A 17551-nucleotide genomic window follows, 5' to 3' on the forward strand; every position below is an offset into this window, starting at 1 on the left:
CAGTCTACTGGCCATTCCCACAGTTATTTCCAGCATATCTAAAACGGCCTTTCTTAGCCCTTCTCACATGTCTTCTATTACCGGTCATACCAGCCCACACAGCCACCTGTAGTCCCTTCCACTGCCGCCAGCTTTCAGCTGCTTGTTCTTTCAGCACCAGTGTTAACAGTTTGATGGACAGGGATGGCAAAGCTGTGTCAAGGGTAGGGAAGCCCGTGGGACTGTTGAGGGAAGGGATGCCTCTTGAGTGCAGTGTGGAACACTTGAAAAGAACCGGCTTAGCAGATGAGTCTTGATTTAGCCTTGATATTTCAAGGGCTCTATGGAACACCGATTTTGTTGGCTATTTCAGAAGTTCTAGGGGATAATGGGATGGCTTTGGTGGCTCAGTGAGAGAACACTTGCCTAGAGAGACTGAGTTTGATCCTCAGCACTGCACACACATATAGAAACTGAAGTGAAATATTTGGGAAACACTGGGCTTAACAAATGTCATTACAAACTGTAACAGGGTGATGCCCATGAAGACTTGCTCACTGACCAAAAAGCATCTAGTAGGACTTTGATTCCTTTAGGAAACTAAGATTTATTTAATTTTATTTGTGTATGTGTTTAAGACTGTGTGAGCATATGGCACATATGTGGGGGTGTCTGTGGAGGCCAAAAGAAGGTGTCAGATACTCTGGAACTGTATTTAACACATGGAAACTTGATTCTGTGGAAGAGCAGCAGGCTTTCTTTTTTGTTGTTGTTATTGTTGTGCTTGGTTTTTTCGAGACAGGGTTTCCCAGTAGCTATGGAGCCAGTCCTGGAACTCACTCAGTAGACCAGGCTGGCTGTGAACTCAGATTCGCCTGCCTCTGCCTCCTGAGTGCAGGGATTAAAGGCGTGAGCCACCACCACCAGGTAAGCAGCAAGTTCTCTTAACCACTGAGCCATCTCTCTAGCCCCTAGACTGTCATTTTTAAGCACTTTGAACCCCATAACCTTTGACATACTAGACCAGCACTCTACTACTGAGCTGTATCCCTACCGTTCCCACATATTTTTAAGTTGACCCCTCAAACTTATTTTGTTCTTTTGAGTTAGGGTGTCACTATGTAGTCATCGGGCTGGTCTGGAACTCAGATCTATTGGTCTCTGCCTCCCAAGTGCTGGGATTAAAGGCGTGCACCACCATGTCTGGCTAAACCTCTAAGACTTTTCATCTTAAGCTTTTAAATATATTTAAAACTAAATGTAAGGATAGATCAGTGGTTTAGTGGTTAAGAGCACAGACTACTCTTCATAAAGACCCAAGTTTGGTTCCCAGCACCTACATGATGATTCAATACCTTTTGTACTGCCAGTTGCTGGGGATCCAGTGCCCTCTCTTGGCCTCCTCCAGCAATAGGCATACATGTGGTACACAGACATACATGCAGGCATAGCACTCGTTCACATACATTTTTTAAAAAAATTAAATATTAATGCATTTATTTTTAGACCAGTTGTATACTGAATTATAATTAACTTTTAAGTGAAAAATGAAATAAAAATTGTATGTAACAGCTTTATACATGCTACATGCTTAATATAAATCAGCTATTTTAGAAAGTGAAATGGTTAAATATACTATTTATAGTTGCAAGGAATTTAACTTCCAGAGAATTATAAATATTAACATTTAAAAATAAAATGGTGACATCACTTTTTAAATGGAGCCAGTAAACATCTTAGCAGCATGCTATCTTTTAATAACCAATTGGGAGAATGTTTTTCTTTAAACAAAACTTTGAAGCTGGCACTGGTTACACATTTAAGGCCCAGCACTCAGGAGGATCTTTGTGAGTTCCATGACAGCCAAGGCTATACAGTGAGTTCTAGGACAGCTAGGGCTACATAGATTCTATCTTGAAAAAAAGAAACCAATTAACAACAAAAAAAACTTGAATCATTACTATTACTTTTTCTCTTAGAACTTATATTTCTTTTATATTTTACACTGACTCCATATATGTATTTTGATTTTTAACATGTATATGAAAATCTTTTTATTGATTATGCTTCCATATTTCTCTATGACAATATAATTTTATAATTGAATTTCAGACTTTTACTGTTTCCCTTCAGCATGTGTGTGGTGCAGGGGCTAGAACCCAGGGCTACTTGTGCATTCTAACTCTAAACCTAGCTTAGAGACAGGGTTTCTCTATTTAACAGCTCTGGCTGTCCTGGAACTCTCTCTGTAGACCAGGCTGGCCTCGAAATCACAGAGATCCTCCTGCCTCTGTCTCCTGAATGCTGAGATTAAAGTGACACCACCACCTGGTTAGCCTTTTGTTTGGTCGTTTTTAAGTAATAAATTAATTAAAATGACGTTGGTTCCTAGAAAAGAATATATGTGCAGTATCTAGGGTTTTTTTTTTTTAATGATTTAGTCATTTCTACTCAGTGCACATTGGTGTTTTGCCTGCATGCATGCCTGTATGAAGGTTTCTGGATTCCCTGGAACTGGAGCCACAGACAGCTGTGAGCTTCCATGTGGGCCCTAGGAACTGAACTCAGAGCCTCAGGAAGTGCAGCCAGCGATCCTAATCACTGAGCTGTCTTTCCAGCTCCAGAATCTAGAGCTTAATCAAAGGGACTCTGGAAGGAACAACGAGAGGGGAGAGAAGTGAGAAGAAAAGGGCAGTGACTATGGTCAGCGGAGATTGTAGGTATACGTGACTGTCGTTAGAACCCATTATTCTGTACAAATGATGCATACTAATTGTTGAGGATAAAAGAATGTGGACATGTCTGAGTGTCTGTGTGCTTCATCTGTTTCTTAAGTTGCATTATAATGATTTGGGATGCAATGATCAGCCAATGCATCATGTATTTGTTTTAGACAGGTTTCTCTATGTAGGTTCTTTATCCTTTCACTAGGCTATTTAGTTTCTGCATGTGGATCATATATATGAAAGCACTCTAGAAATTACACATTTTTAGGAAATAAATTGCTCATTTGTATTTTATTCAGTGAAGAATAGTGGTTTTTCATCAAAGATTTTTGTGGCAGAGAGCCATGAGGTGCCTACTTACCTCCTGCTTGCTGTTTACCTCCTTGCTTACTCGCACTATCTGTACCCCTCACCTACCTTCCTTTTTTTCCTCCCTTCCTTCCTATTTATTGTTGTTTGCTTTCAAGAGTCTCATGTAGTCCAGACTGGCCTCAAACTGTGTGGCTGAGGCTGGCCTTGAATTCGCCTTTGCCTCTCCTGTACTGGATCCTGGGCTTTTCTTACTGTTGCTAATGAGCTTCAGTGATAAGATGTCATAGCCCTTAGTGGTGTGGGAGTAGGGAAGTGATTAGTTGCAGTTCAGGTCATTCATGCATCCGCATACACCATCACAGAAGGCGGGATGTGCTTCCTCATCCTCTTTTTTTTTTTTTAAATATTTATTTATTATGTATACAATGTTCTGTCTGTGTGTATGTCTGCAGGCCAGAAGAGGGCACCAGACCCCATTACAGATGGTTGTGAGCCACCATGTGGTTGCTGGGAATTGAACTCAGGACCTTTGGAAGAGCAGGCAATGCTCTTGACCTCTGAGCCATCTCTCCAGCTCCTCATCCTCTTATTTGGGTTTATCCATACAATTTTCTCTGGTCACTAAGAGTTGGTTTGAAAGTTGGGAAAATACATGATATGCATTCACAGACAGGAAGAGCAGAGTTTTAGAAAATTTTACATTAAGTATATATGTGGAATTCATACATGTGTAATTCTCCCAAACAGCAAAGACAGGGGCCAGCAAAAAGGATGTGTGCAATGTAAGGCTGCGAAACAATGGCTTTGTGCACTGCTGTCAGCAGTGCTGAGACCCAGGAACTATGAAGGTTATGTTCTTTTTCTTGTTTATTCCTTTTGTTTGGTTTTGACGATTCAGAGGCTTGAACTGCAGGCACCATGCTAGTAAGGCAGACACTGTACTACTTTGGCCTCAGCTTGTTTTAGTTTTTGGAGACAAGGTCTTGCTGTGCCCTTGGCTGGACTTCACCATGTGATTCTCCTGCTTTCCTCCCAGATCCTGGATTTATGGGTGGTCATTCCTCTAACCGCTGAAGTTAATATTTTTATCTAGGCATAGATTTACCAAGTAAATGTAAATTTACATTTACCAGGATCTCAGACAGGAATATTTCATCAGACATGATAGAGAGTTTTCAGAGTTCTGTTGTGAAGCAAAAAGAGAGATTTGGTTGTGTTACTGCATCAGGGTCGTTTTTTAGCTACCCAACTCATTAGGGTCCCCCCTGGTTAACCACCTCCCTGTAGAGAGGGTTTGGGAGAGACTGAAGGACAGCTAGATCTGCACTATAGTCTAAGGGGTAGATCAGCTGAGCATAGTGGACCTGAAGATCCTGGGTGATGGGGGTGGGGGTGTATATGTAACAAAGACTGCAGAACAGACTGACTGCATCCAGGAGACAGTTGAGCTGATGTGCTCCCAAAGCAGCCTGTATTCACAATGACTTTTAGACTGCCTAACCCTTGCCGCACTCAAGAGATGAACAGCTCAGGCCTCTTATCCCCAAATAGCCTTTTTGCCATTGATTGTTTGAGATGGGGTAGCTTTGTAGCCTAGGTTAGCCCAAAGTCCTGCCTCTATGCTAAGAATGCTGAGATGGCAGTGTATGCCACCATGCCTGGGGCTTTTTTCATTTGGTTTTTTAAGTCTGTCATCTAGTATGGTCTTAAACTCCCAGACTCAAGCAGTTTACCCTCCTCAGCCTTTCAAGTAGTGAGCACCTTAGCACCACGGGGTGCCTAGCTGTCTTATAGTTGTTGCCCAGGGTGTTCTCTTGCTAGGCCAGGACTCCACATATAGCTTCATCATCAGCCCTGTAGTTTATTTTTTAAGGAAGTTCCCAAAAATATCAGAGGTAAGGCCTGGAGACTGGAGAGATGACTCAGCAGTTAAGAATATTGGCTGCTCTTGCAGAGGATCCAAGTTCAATTCCCAGCAACCACATGGCTCCTCACAGCTTTCTGTTGTAACTCCAGGTCCAGATGATCTGACATCCTCTTACGGCCTCTACACACAGACTTACATGCAGGCTAAACATACTCAGAAGATAAAAAAAGTGAAGCCTAGAGCTGTCCTGATGATACTGGCCCCTGTGGGAATTCATTTCTGGGGTGAGCTGACACTAGGACTTGAGAGTGTGTGTGGGTTGGTTTTGGTTTTCAGACAGGCTCTGCCCACGTAACCCAGCCTCAAACCTCCTGATTCTGGAATTACATGTGTGTACTGTCACCCCTAACTTGTTTTTCTGGGTTTTTTTGTTTTGTTTTGAGACAGGGTTTCTCTGTGTAGTCCTGGCCATCCTGGAACTTTCTCTGTAGACGAGGCTGGCCTGGAACTCAGAGATCTGCCTGCATCTGCCTCTTGAGTACTGAGATTAAAGGCATGTGCCACCACTTCCCAGCTTTTTTTTTTAATTGAAAAAAATATATAACAAGTAGAAAAGAAATACATTCAGTAGAAAAGAAACAAGAAAAAAAAAAACAAGATGGACAAGATGGGAGGTAAGGGTATGTTGCCAAGTTTGAAAGCACAAATTCAGTTCCTGGGGCCCATGTGATAGAAAGGGAGAACTTTAAAGAAAAAAAGGAGCCAGATGTGATGACACATACCTTTAATCCCAGCACTCAGAAGGCAAGGACAAGCAGATCTCTGAGTTTGAGGCCAGTTTGGTCTACAGAGGAAGTTTCAGCATGACCAGGGCTACAAGAAACCCTGTCTCAAAAAACTGGGTTAAAAAAAAAAATAATTTAGTGGACAACTCAGTAGTCCAAATATCAGAATAATAGAAATTATAGTAAAACAACAACAGCAACAGGAAATGACCTACATAATTTAGTTTGACAACTGCAGGGAGTCAGCTGCATATTAAAGGATATGCCTGTGCCCAGCACTAGGTTAGTAAAACAGACCGACATCAGGCAAACCGTTTCACACTTGAGGAAGGAGGGTCCAGTAGGAACCAGGAAGGTAGCTGAACAGTCCTTCAAAATCCTGAGGGAGGGTCTAGAGAAATGACTCAGTGAGAAAGCATGTGTTGTCTTAGGGGATTTTGCTTCCCTAGCCCCCAGTGAATGCTGGGTTGCTGTGGTGGCTCACCTGGAGTTGCAGTACTCAGGAAGGTGAGCAAGTGGACTTAACTAGTCAGAGTGGTGGACTCTGGGGCCTGTGAAAGACACTGGCTCAGTGGGTGAGGAGGATGCCTGATTTCAGCGTCTGGACTCTATATGCACACACACACTCATGCGGCATGTGTGGGTCAGAGGGCAGCTTGAAGAGTTCTGGGAAACAAACCCAGGTTGTTAGGCTTGGCAGCAGGCGTTTCACTCTGAATCCTCTAGCTGGCCCTCCTTCAGTTATAAATAAGGGCTTTATTGAGATAACATTCGCATGTCATATCCTCCCACTTCAGATACCCAGTTCAGTGGGCATTTTAGTATATTCATGGAGTTGTAGAGCCGATGTACTGTCAGTTACAGAATGTTTTCATTGGAATAGTAAGAAATCCTCCCTCTCTACCCTCTTTGTATAGATGCCAATCATTCCCTCCTCCCACTTTCAGTCTCTCCTTCTCCATCATTCCGTCCATCCCCTCAGACCCTTCCCCTCCCCTCTAGTCGCAGGCAACCCTTACTGTGTCTATTCTTCAGACTGAGTTTGAGAAAGAACAACTATGCTCACCTTCTAAGCCTTGGTACTCTGTAACTTCTGAAACTGCTCAGGGAATTTCATCAGTGACACTCACTGCTGGTCCCCTGCCCGTGTACAGTGGTTACCTTTCTGTTGTATTTGGCCTGCTATTCTGCCTTATGCTCTGTTTGCTTCCCCTTTCCTGGGTGATAAGGTCTGCTCCTCATGCTCCAGCCACATGTCCTGCTGACGCTCTTTGCACATAGTTACTCACTGCTCTTAGATATGACTGAATTGAAGTTCCCCTTGTTCCTCATCAAGGAGGAGGTAGAGGCTTTCACACTGGCTAGGAAGCCTTTTTCCTTCCCTGTAAGAAATTAGAACCCCCTGAATTGTGTACAACCTAACTAACTCTAACATACTTCCCTTTCCTCTCATAAGGCCCGCTCATCTTTCAGAGATAACTCACACTACTTCAGAGGCTGATGAGTCTCAACTGGTGGAGTCACCATCAGCTAAGAACATCAAGGCCAGCCTGGGCTACTGAGCTAGTTTAAAAGAGAAACGGGAGAGACTGGTGGACAGAGTGGCCTTTCCACACTACTCTTGTTGTTTCCTCTTAACCTAATTATTTCAGAGTAAACACTTAAGGACAGTGGTGGCAGGCGGCTCTCTGGTTGCTGCCAGCCCACTGCCCTTTACCAGTGTACTCAACAAACCTGTTTTCTTCCTAAAAGAAAACAGTACTGTGTGTGCTGTGCAGTGTCTGTAGCTCCAGCATTTGGAAAGGCAAGGCAGCAAGGTCCTGACTCATAATGACCCTCCAAAAAGTACTTAAGCACCAAACTGTGAAGTCTTCTGGAGTCAATTTGCCATCTTCAGGATGCCACTGACAAGTGGAAGGACCCTCCAAGAGTCCTTAGGTCTTCCCGTACTGGGCTGTTCGCATTCTAAGTGGGTGACTATTCTAGACCAGAAGCAAAGGATATGAAGGGGAAAATTTAAATAACAGAATATATATAAGCAGTTCTGTGTATTTCTTTTAAGTATCTTTTGTTTTTGCTTTTCACAGACAAGGTTTTTCTATGTAGCCCTGGCTGTCCTGGAACTCGCTCTGTAGACCAGACTGGCTTCAAACTCAGAGATCCTCCTGCTGCCTCCTAAGTATTGGGATTATAGGTGTTCACCACCACTGCCCAGCTCCTTTAGTGTTTTTTTATTTTTATTGATTTTCATTGAGCTCTACATTTTTCTCTGCTCCCCTCCCTGCCTCTCCCCTCCCCCTTAAACCCTCTCCCAAAGTCCCCATGCTCCCAATTTACTCAGGAAATCTTGTCTTTTTCTATTTCCCATGTAGATTACATCCATATATGTCTCTCTTAGGGTCCTCATTGTTCTCTAAATTCTCTGGGATTGGGCTGGTTTTCTTTGCTTTATGTTTAAAAGCCACCTATGAGTGAGTACATGTGATAATTGCCGTTCTGGAAGATGTTTCACTCAGAATGATGTTTTCTAGCTCCATCCATTTGCCTGCAAATTTCAAGATGTACTCCATTGTGTAAGTGTGCCACATTTTCCTTATCCATTCTTCAGTCGAAGGACATTTAGGTTGTTTCCAGGTTCTGGCTATGATAAACAATGTTGCTATGGACATAACTGAGCACATGTCCTTGTGACACGATTGAGCATCCTTTGGATATATACCCAAAAGTGGTATTACTGGGTCTTGAGAAAGGTTGTTTCCTAAATTTCTAAGAAATCGCCACACTGACATCCAAAGGGGCTGAACCAGCTTGCATTCCCACCAGCAATACAGGAGTGTTCCCTTTATCCCACAACCTCTCCAGCATAAGTTGTCATCAGTGTTTTTGACCTTGACGATTCTTACAGGTGTAAGATGGAGTCTCAGAGGTCTTTGATTTGCATTTCTCTGATGATTAAAGATGTTGAACATTTCCTTCAGTGTCTTTCGGCCATTTTAGATTCCTCTGTTGAGAGTTCCCTGTTTAGGTCTGTATTCCATTTTTTTTTAATAGAATTATTTGTTCTTTTGATGACCAATTTCTTGAGTTCTTTGTATATTGGAGATCAGACCTCTCTGTGTGATGTCGGGTTGGTGAAGATTTTTCTCATTCTGTAGGCTGTCGTTTTGTCTTGTTGATTGTGTCCTTTACAGAAGCTTTTCAGTTTCAGGAGGTCCTGTTTATTGTTTCTCAGTGTCTGTGCTCCTGGGATTCTATTTAGGAAGTGGTTCCCTGTGTCAATGCGTTCAGGTATACTTCCCACTTTCTCTTCTGTGAGGTTCAGTGTGACTGGCTTTATGTTGTTTTTGTTTTTGTTTTTTTTTTATCCATTTGGACTTGAGTTTTGTGCATGGTGATAGATATGGATCCATTTTCATTCCTCTACATGGTTTTTTTGGTTGTTTTTGTTGTTGTTGTTGTTGTTGTTGTTTTTTGGGGTTTTTTTTGTTTTTGTTTGTTTTTCAAGACAGGGTTTCTCTGTGGCTTTGGAGCCTGTCCTGGAACTAGCTCTGTAGACCAGGCTGGTCTCGAATTCACAGAGATCTGCCTGCCTCTGCCTCCCGAGTGCTGGGATTAAAGGCGTGCGCCACCATCGCCCGGCCATTCTTCTACATGTTGATACCCAATTATACCAGCACCATTTGTTAAATATGCTTTCTTTTTTCCATTTGATATTTTTTGCTTCTTTGTCAAAAATCAGGTGTTTTTAGGTATGTGGATTAATATCCCGGTCTTTGATTCAGTTCCATTGGTCCTCCTGTCTGTTCTTATGCCAATACCAGGCTGTTTTCAGTACTGTAGCTCTGTATTAGAGTTTGAAGTCAGGGATTGTGATGCCTCCAGAAGTTCTTTTATTGTATAGGATTGTCTAGGCTATCCTGGATCTTTTGCATTTCCATATGAATTTGAGTACTGTTCTATCGAGGTCTTTGAAGAATTTTGCTGGGATTTTGATGGGCATTGCATTGAATCTGTAGATTGCTTTTGGTAAGATTGCCATTTTTACTATGCTAATTCTACCTACCGAAGAGCATAGGAGATCTTTTCACTTTCTGGTGTCTTCTTCAGTTTCTTTCTTCAAAGATTTAAAGTTCTTGTCATACCTACAGGTCTTCCACTTGTTTTGTTAGAGTTACTCTGAGATGTTTTATGCTATTTGTGCCCCCCTGTACACACATGATAAATGGGCTGAGAAAGAAATTAGAGAAACATTATCCTTTAAGTATCTTAAAAAAGAACTGTTGTGGGCCTGCATGGGCTTGTTTTTCTAGCCATACATGGATGGGGCTCTTCATTCTTTGCAGAGGGAAACATTTGTACAGTCTGAAACTCTGATGCATGCTATTTGCCCACTGACATTTTGTCTGCAAGATTGGGCTAAGTTAGGATCTGCTGCAGACCCCAACATTTACAAGGATCCTTCCTGTTAGGAATATTTCCTAATGCGAACTCTCTGCCAACGCCAAAAATCCCAATCAAGCCAAATCATAAGAAGCTGAATTAAAGCCGGGCGGTGGTGGTGCACGCCTTTGATCCCAGCACTCGGGAGGCAGAAGCAGGCAGCACTCTCTCTGTTGGAGGCCAGAGGCAGGAGGATCTCCGAGTTCAAAGTCAGCCTAGTCTTAGCATTCCAGGACATCTAGGACTTTTACACAGAGGAACCGTGTCTCAAAATACCAAAAAGGTTGGGGGGGGGGTATCATGGTGCATGTTTTTTCCTTTTTTTTTTTTTTTTTTTTTTTTTTGCAGGGTTTCTATGTGGTTTTGGAGCCTGTCCTGGAACTAGCTCTTGTAGACCAGGCTGGTCTCGAACTCACAGAGATCCGCCTGCCTCTGCCTCGCGAGTGCTGGGATTAAAGGCGTGCGCCACCACCACCCGGCATGTTTTTTCCTTAATAGAAATAGCAGTAAGGCCTCTGAGTGTTTATATGCAAGAGTAGAGCTTGTAGGGGAAGAAGAGGGAGCCCTGGATCAAGTTGAAATTGTCAGTACTTAACAGTTTTTACCTTTAAAAATTCTAGGTTGTGGGTACACATCTAAACCACAGCATTTGTGAGGCTGAGAAAGGAGAACTGTAGACAGGTGGTGGTGGCATGTGCCTTTAATCCCAGCGCTTAGGAGGCAGAGGCAGGTGGATCTCTGTGAGTTTGAGGCCAGCCTGGTCTACAGAGTGAGTTTAAGACAGACCAGGCTACACAAAGAATCCCTGTTTGTAGAAACCAAACACACACACACACACACACACGGAAGGTTGTGAGTCTTCAGGTCAGCCTGGGTTTTATAATAAGATGTAGTAGGGGCGGAGGGAGAAATAGGAGGTTTTTGTTTTAACCTGTGTTCTGGAGGAGTCCAGGGAGCCACATCCTTGGTATGGCTGGAGAGATGGTGCTCAAGTACAGCAAAGCCAGAACTTGGGGCTGTGAAGACCCTAGAGCAATCAGGAGCCACAGAAGGGCATTAAAAAAAAAAAAAAGAATTGGTCACACATTTGCTAGTCACTGCCACCATTTGACCATGGAGTCAAATGTGGGCAGAAGCTAGGTTGCATTAAGACTGGTTTTAGAAATGGCGAAAATAGTTCAAATAAGAGAAACTTCTGGTCTTAGTGGATGTAGCAAGTTCATGAGGTGAAGAAAGGCTATGGAGTAGGTGCCTCAGTAGTAAAGTGCTTGCTTGATGTGCAGAGTCCTGTTGACTCTACCAACATTAAGAAAAAAGCTGGGCATAGTGGTGCACACCTTTATTCCCAGCACTTGGGAGATAGAGGCAGGTGGATCTCTGAATTCCAGGCCATCCTGATCTACATATATTGAGACTTGTGGTGATGGTGGAGACTGCTTTGACGCAAGGGGTAAAGGAACTCTGGTTTCTGTTTGTGTAACTGGCTGGGTACTAGTGACATCCTCTAAGATAAGAACAAGAAGGAGGGGAACTGCATAGGACTAGTTATCACCTGAAGGTGTCTGTGTGCCCAGGGGCAGGCATTCAGGTATGTAGAGGGGGAAACAGTCTGCAGAGGTGGGTGGGCTGGAGACAGCATCCTCTCACCTGTGTTTACCAAGTGCTCAACATTCTCTTGTACACAAAGTCAACCTGGAACTAAGAGAGCCCAGTTGTAGGGAGGTGCATATGGTGTGGTGTGACAGATAGTCACTCTGAAAGGATCAGAAGAGCTGTTCTGGACAAAACGAGAGAGTTCCAGAGCCCTGTGGCAGGAATGAACCTGTGTATTTGAGAGCTTGGGTGGCTGATGGCACACACTGTGGGAGCAGGAAAGATAATGGAAAGGCAGCTACTAACTCAGCATTCCAGCCCCTGGGCAGGGGGGCTTGTTCTGGGTGTGATAGTCAGCCCTGGGGAATGAGGAGAGGGAAGTGGGTGTGATCTGTTGGGAACAGTGGAGAGCACCGTACTGTTTTCTGTAGACGTAAAGGTAGGAAAGGTAGAAACAAAAGAAATGCTGGAGCCCAGTGTGTGCGCTAACCCAGCCCTTGAGAGGGAGAGGTAGGAGGATTGAAAATTCAAGGCCAGCCCGAACTACTTAGCTGGACTCTGTCTTTAAAAACAAAAGAGAAGGGGAAATATCAACTGTATTTTCTCTGACTAGTTAAGGGGTAGTGGGGGGACACATTTACATTCCCCAAATAAAACTTTCCAAACTGCATTTTATGAAGAATACATTTTAGGAGGATGGCTCTCTTCTCCCCAGCCACCCCTAGGTGGCAGTAGGAAGCAAAAGAGGCTCCATGGAAGCAAAGCAACACATTTGGTTTCAAGGGCTTGTTCTTTTTTTTTCTTAAAAAAAAAAAAAGGGAGAAAGAGAGAGATTTAAAAATGAGATTTAATTTATATGTGTGCACATGACCAAAACACCCATAAAATGGACAAAAAGAAAATGTTGAGGGCTGGAGAGATGGCTCAGCGGTTAAGAGCATTGCCTGCTCTTCCAAAGGTCCTGAGTTCAATTCCTAGCAACCACATGGTGGCTCACAACCATCTGTAATGAGATCTGGTGCCCTCTTCTGGCCTTCAGGCATACACACAGGAAGAATATTGTATACATAATAATTAATTAATTATTTAAAAAAATCAAAAAGAAAAAAAAATGTTGATAAGGTGGGGGAAAGGATAGCAGCAGCTGCGACTGAGAAGTGGAGGAAGTGTGATCAGAGCACAGCCTGCTGCTGAGAGCTGCCCCGCTTGTTGTTGCCTTGGGCAGCTAAGTCTGGTCAGAGTGTGCCTGCACTCTGCTTCCAGGGCAGTCCTCTGCATCAGAGAGACTTAGCAGCTGTTAGTCACTGTAGCCCAGACTGACTTTGAACTCTCGAGACTCCTAAGTACTGGGGTTACTAGTATTCAACACCACATAGTGCCAGGCTGGAGCATTTATAATAGCATACTTCATGTGCTCAGGAGTAGTGGGAAGCAGGCATGGTCCTGGGGGTGAGGGGTAAAGGGTAAGATATAACTTAATAATAAAAGTAAGCATAGGAAAGGACAGGCTGAGAGCTGGAGCCCAGCTGGGAAGGAGTAAGCCACAACATCTCCCCAACACTCTGCTAGTTCTTGTCATGGAATTCCTACCCCCAACTCTAACTGCACTTATTCTACAGCATGTAGGGCATTAGCCTTATCCTGTAGTTGTGCCAATTTGCTCTGTGCTCTGAGATACTGGAAGGCTATGAAGAGAAGTGACTTTTATTTGCCTTTGTAGTCCCCACAGCACTTGTTCCTGGCACACATAGCCCCTTAATAATGCTAGCAAAGGGCTGGAGAGATGGCTTGGTGGTTAAGAGCATTGCCTGCTCTTCCAAAGGTTCTGAGTTCAATTCCCAGCAACCACATGATGGCTCACAACCATCTGTAATGAGGTCTGGTGCCCTCTTCTGGCCTGCAGACATACACACAGACAGAATATTGTATACATAATAAATATTAAAAAAAAATAATGCTAGCAGGGTGAAGCTAGTGAAGAAGAAAATGAGGGTACCAGGACCGACATGATGAGGAACAGCAATGTTTGTGAGGTTGGCAGTGGGATAGCTAGTTGGACATTACTTGGGAGGTAATAGGGCAGCTGGTAAGATAGCTAAGTAGTTCAAAACACTTGCTACCAAGCCTGACATCCAAAATTCAGTCCGTACAACCCACAGGGTCAAAAGGAGAACCATTTTCAGCAAATTGTCCTCTGACTTCCACAGACTTACTATGGCCTGTGCACCCACACACACACACACACAGATGTAAAAAAAAAAAAAAATGAAAAGGAGGGCCAGGCAGTGGTGGCACACACCTTTAGTCCCAGTACTTGGGAGGCAGAGGCCAGTCTGTACTACATAATGAGTTCCAAGACAGCCGGAGTTTCACAGGGAAACCCTGTCTGAAAAAGCCAAAAAGAAAAGTTGTCTCATTGCTGTGAAGCGACACCATGACTACAGCAACTTTCATAAAGGAAAACATTTCATTGGGGCTGGCTTACAGTTTCAGGGGTCAGTTCATTATCATGGTGAGAGGCATGGCAGCATGCAGGCAGACATGGTGCTGGAGAAAGAGCTGAGAGTTCTACATCTCCATCTGCAGGCACCAGGAAGTGGCCCACTGGCCAGAAAGACTTGAACTTGTAAAACCTCAAAGTCCACCTCCACAGTGACACACTTCCTCCAGCAAAGCCACACCTCTTAGTCAAGCACTCAAAACATGAATCTGTGGGGCCATTCCTTTGTTTTTTGTTTTCGAGACAGGGTTTCTCTGTAGCTTTGGTGTCTATCCTGGAACTAGCTCTTGTAGACCAGGTTGGCCTCAAACTCACAAAAATCCACCTGCCTCTGCCTCCCAAGTGCTGCGCCGCCACCGCCCAGCTTGTGGGGCCATTCCTATTCAAACCACTGCAGAGAAGATGGGAAGTGAGTGGGACAAGAGCTGAAAAACACAAACAGCCCATGTTGTATGTGAGGAAGTGTGCACCATGAAGGAAAAGGGGAGCTTTGAGAAGGGTACAGAAATGGGCAGTTGGGTGGAAGTGGGATTATTGTGGTTTACACTGCCACTGCCTGAGACACAAACCATAAATCAGGGCTCCCGTCTCAGTCACTGCTCTGTGCTGTGAGGAGACACCATGACAAGGCAACTTACTTACTTTCTCTTTCTTCCTCTTCTCTCTCTCTGTGTTTATTATTTGGTTTTTTGAGACAGGGTTTCTCTGTGTAGCCCTGGTTGTCCTGGAACTTACTCTGTAGACCAGGCTGGCCTCGAACTCACAGAAATTCACCTGCCTCTAACTCCCAAGTGCTAGGATTAAAGGCGTATACCACCACTGCTCAGCTGGACAAGGCAACTTTTTAAAGAAAGCAATTAGTTGGGGGAATTGGTTACAGATTCAGGGGGTTAGTCTATGACCCTCATGGCAGATAGTATGGTGGCAACCATGGCTCACATGACAAGAGCTCGCATGTGATCCACAAGTTGCAGGTAGAAAAAGAGCAGTCTGGGTCTGGGGTAGGCTTTTGAAACCGCAAAGGCCATCTCCAATGACTTAACCTCCTTCAACAAGAATACACCTCCTAATCCTTCCCAAATAATTCTACTAACTGTGGACCGAGAATTTTAATATACAAGCCTGTGGTGGGGGACATTCTCATTCAAACCACATAGCTCCTCTGGTTGGGAATGATAGAATCCATGGTAAATCAGTCTAAGCACAAGGGAAAAAATATATATTGGTTCATGTAAATAGGAAGGGTTTTGTCATTGGCAGGTCTTGGGTATGACAGGGTCCAGGAGTCCTGTGTGATGGTCTTTTGCAGACCCTCAACTAGATGACAGTAGCCGTCATCACACTGTCTTGCAGCAGTCCAGGGTCTAATGCTCACTTTCTCACAGTAAGCTAGACTGGCCAGGCACAGATCTGGTGATAGAGGTGGTACTCTGAGGGGAAGCAGAAGTTTACGGAGGTGTGTACCCACCCACAGAGTGCTGCAAGAATGCATATCTCTGATTGAAGTCACTGTTGGAAGCAAGGGGATGACCTAAGACAATGTGTCCATGTTCCTAAGTCTGTTGTTCCAATGTTTTCCAGCATCTTCATGATACAGTGAAGAGGAACCTTGACAGCGCTGCCTCACCTCAGAATGGTGATCAACAGAATGGCTATGGAGACCTATTTCCTGGTCATAAGAAGACCCGCCGAGAGGCCCCTCTGGGCCTCAGTGTATCTGCCAATGGGCTTCCTCCTGCCTCACCCCTTGATCAGCCTGACAAGCCTCCTGGGGGAGATGCCCTGCAGTCTGGTGGGAAGCACTCCCTGGGGCTAGATCCCATCAACAAGAAGTGTATGGCAGACTCAAGCATCCACCTGAATGGAAGCAGCAACCCGAATGAGCCGTTTCCTCTAATCCTGAGTAAGGAACTCAAGCAAGAACCAGTGGTCGACCTGCCATGCATGATGATTGCAGGAGCCGGAGGCTCCGTATCCCAAAGCAATCTTATGCCGGATCTCAACCTTAATGAGCAGGAGTGGAAGGAGCTCATTGAAGAGCTCAATAGGTCAGTGCCTGACGAAGACATGAAGGACCTGTTTACTGAGGACTTTGAGGAGAAGAAGGATCTAGAGTCCTCTGGTTCTGCCACACAAACCCCCTTGGCCCAGGACATTAATATTAAGACTGAGTTCTCTCCAGCAGCCTTTGAGCAGGAGCAGTTAGGTTCTCCACAAGTGAGGGCTGGGTCTGCAGGACAGACCTTTCTAGGACCTTCCTCTGCCCCTGTGGGAACAGATTCTCCGAGCCTTGGGAGCTCTCAGACTCTGTTTCACACCACTGGTCAACCTGGGGCGGACAATCCCAGTCCAAACCTGATGCCGGCATCAGCACAGGCCCAGAATGCACCAAGAGCCCTTACAAGTGTGGTATTGCCTAGCCAGGGCCCAGGAGGGGCCTCGGAGCTGTCCTCTGCTCACCAGCTCCAGCAGATAGCTGCCAAGCAGAAGCGGGAGCAGATGCTGCAGAATCCACAGCAAGCCACCCCAGCACCTGCCCCAGGCCAGCTGTCCACATGGCAGCAGGCGGGGCCCTCCCACAGTCCCTTAGATGTCCCTTATCCCATGGAGAAGCCTGCCAGTCCTTCTGGCTATAAGCAAGACTTTACCAACTCAAAACTGCTCATGATGCCTAGTGTAAACAAGAGTTCTCCTCGTCCGGGAGGTCCCTACCTCCAGCCCAGCCACTCGAACCTGCTGAGTCACCAGTCACCAAGTAACTTGAATCAGAGCTCTGTGAATAACCAAGGGTCTGTTCTAGACTACGGCAATACAAAACCCCTTTCTCATTACAAAGCAGACTGCGGGCAAGGCGGCCCTGGGTCTGGCCAGAACAAACCAGCTTTGATGGCATATCTTCCCCAGCAACTGCCCCATCTGAGTAATGAGCAGAACTCCCTGTTTCTAATGAAACCAAAGCAGGGAAACATGTCCTTCCGGTCACTGGTTCCACCTGGACAGGTGAGTCAGAGCCTTCCCTTTCCATCACTGCTGCAGGCACTAGTAAAGTCCCTCACTAAACTAGGCCAACATGTAGGAGACAGTAGTGGGAGCAGCTGCTGCCTTCCTTTGAAGAAGAAAATGCACAGGATAAGCCAGGATTGATCTCTGTGTCTTTTAGGCACAGCTCATTTAGGCCTGGCCGGGTAGACAAGCTGCTCTTGAACAACTGATTCCCCTGCCTCTACCTCCCAAGTGTTGAGATTACAGGTGACTGGAATTGACCTTAATAAAAAGAGTAAAAGTCCTTAGTATAGCTGGGTGTGGTGGCACAAGCCTTTAATCCCAACACTAGGGAGGCAGAGGCGTG

At 44.8% G+C, this 17551-nt stretch overlaps 1 protein-coding gene across 1 annotated transcript in view; it reads left to right on the top strand.

The window, feature by feature from the left end:
• Positions 1-17551, top strand: part of Maml1 (mastermind like transcriptional coactivator 1) — a 35866-nt gene that overhangs the window by 8500 nt on the left and 9815 nt on the right. The window contains exon 2 of the mRNA XM_075992779.1: positions 15784-17202. Within this exon, the coding sequence (XP_075848894.1) occupies positions 15784-17202 (1419 nt within the window). The remainder of the gene's footprint in view (positions 1-15783; positions 17203-17551) is intronic.

Source organism: Microtus pennsylvanicus, chromosome 11 (assembly GCF_037038515.1).
Source record: "Microtus pennsylvanicus isolate mMicPen1 chromosome 11, mMicPen1.hap1, whole genome shotgun sequence".
Taxonomy (NCBI): domain Eukaryota; kingdom Metazoa; phylum Chordata; class Mammalia; order Rodentia; family Cricetidae; genus Microtus; species Microtus pennsylvanicus.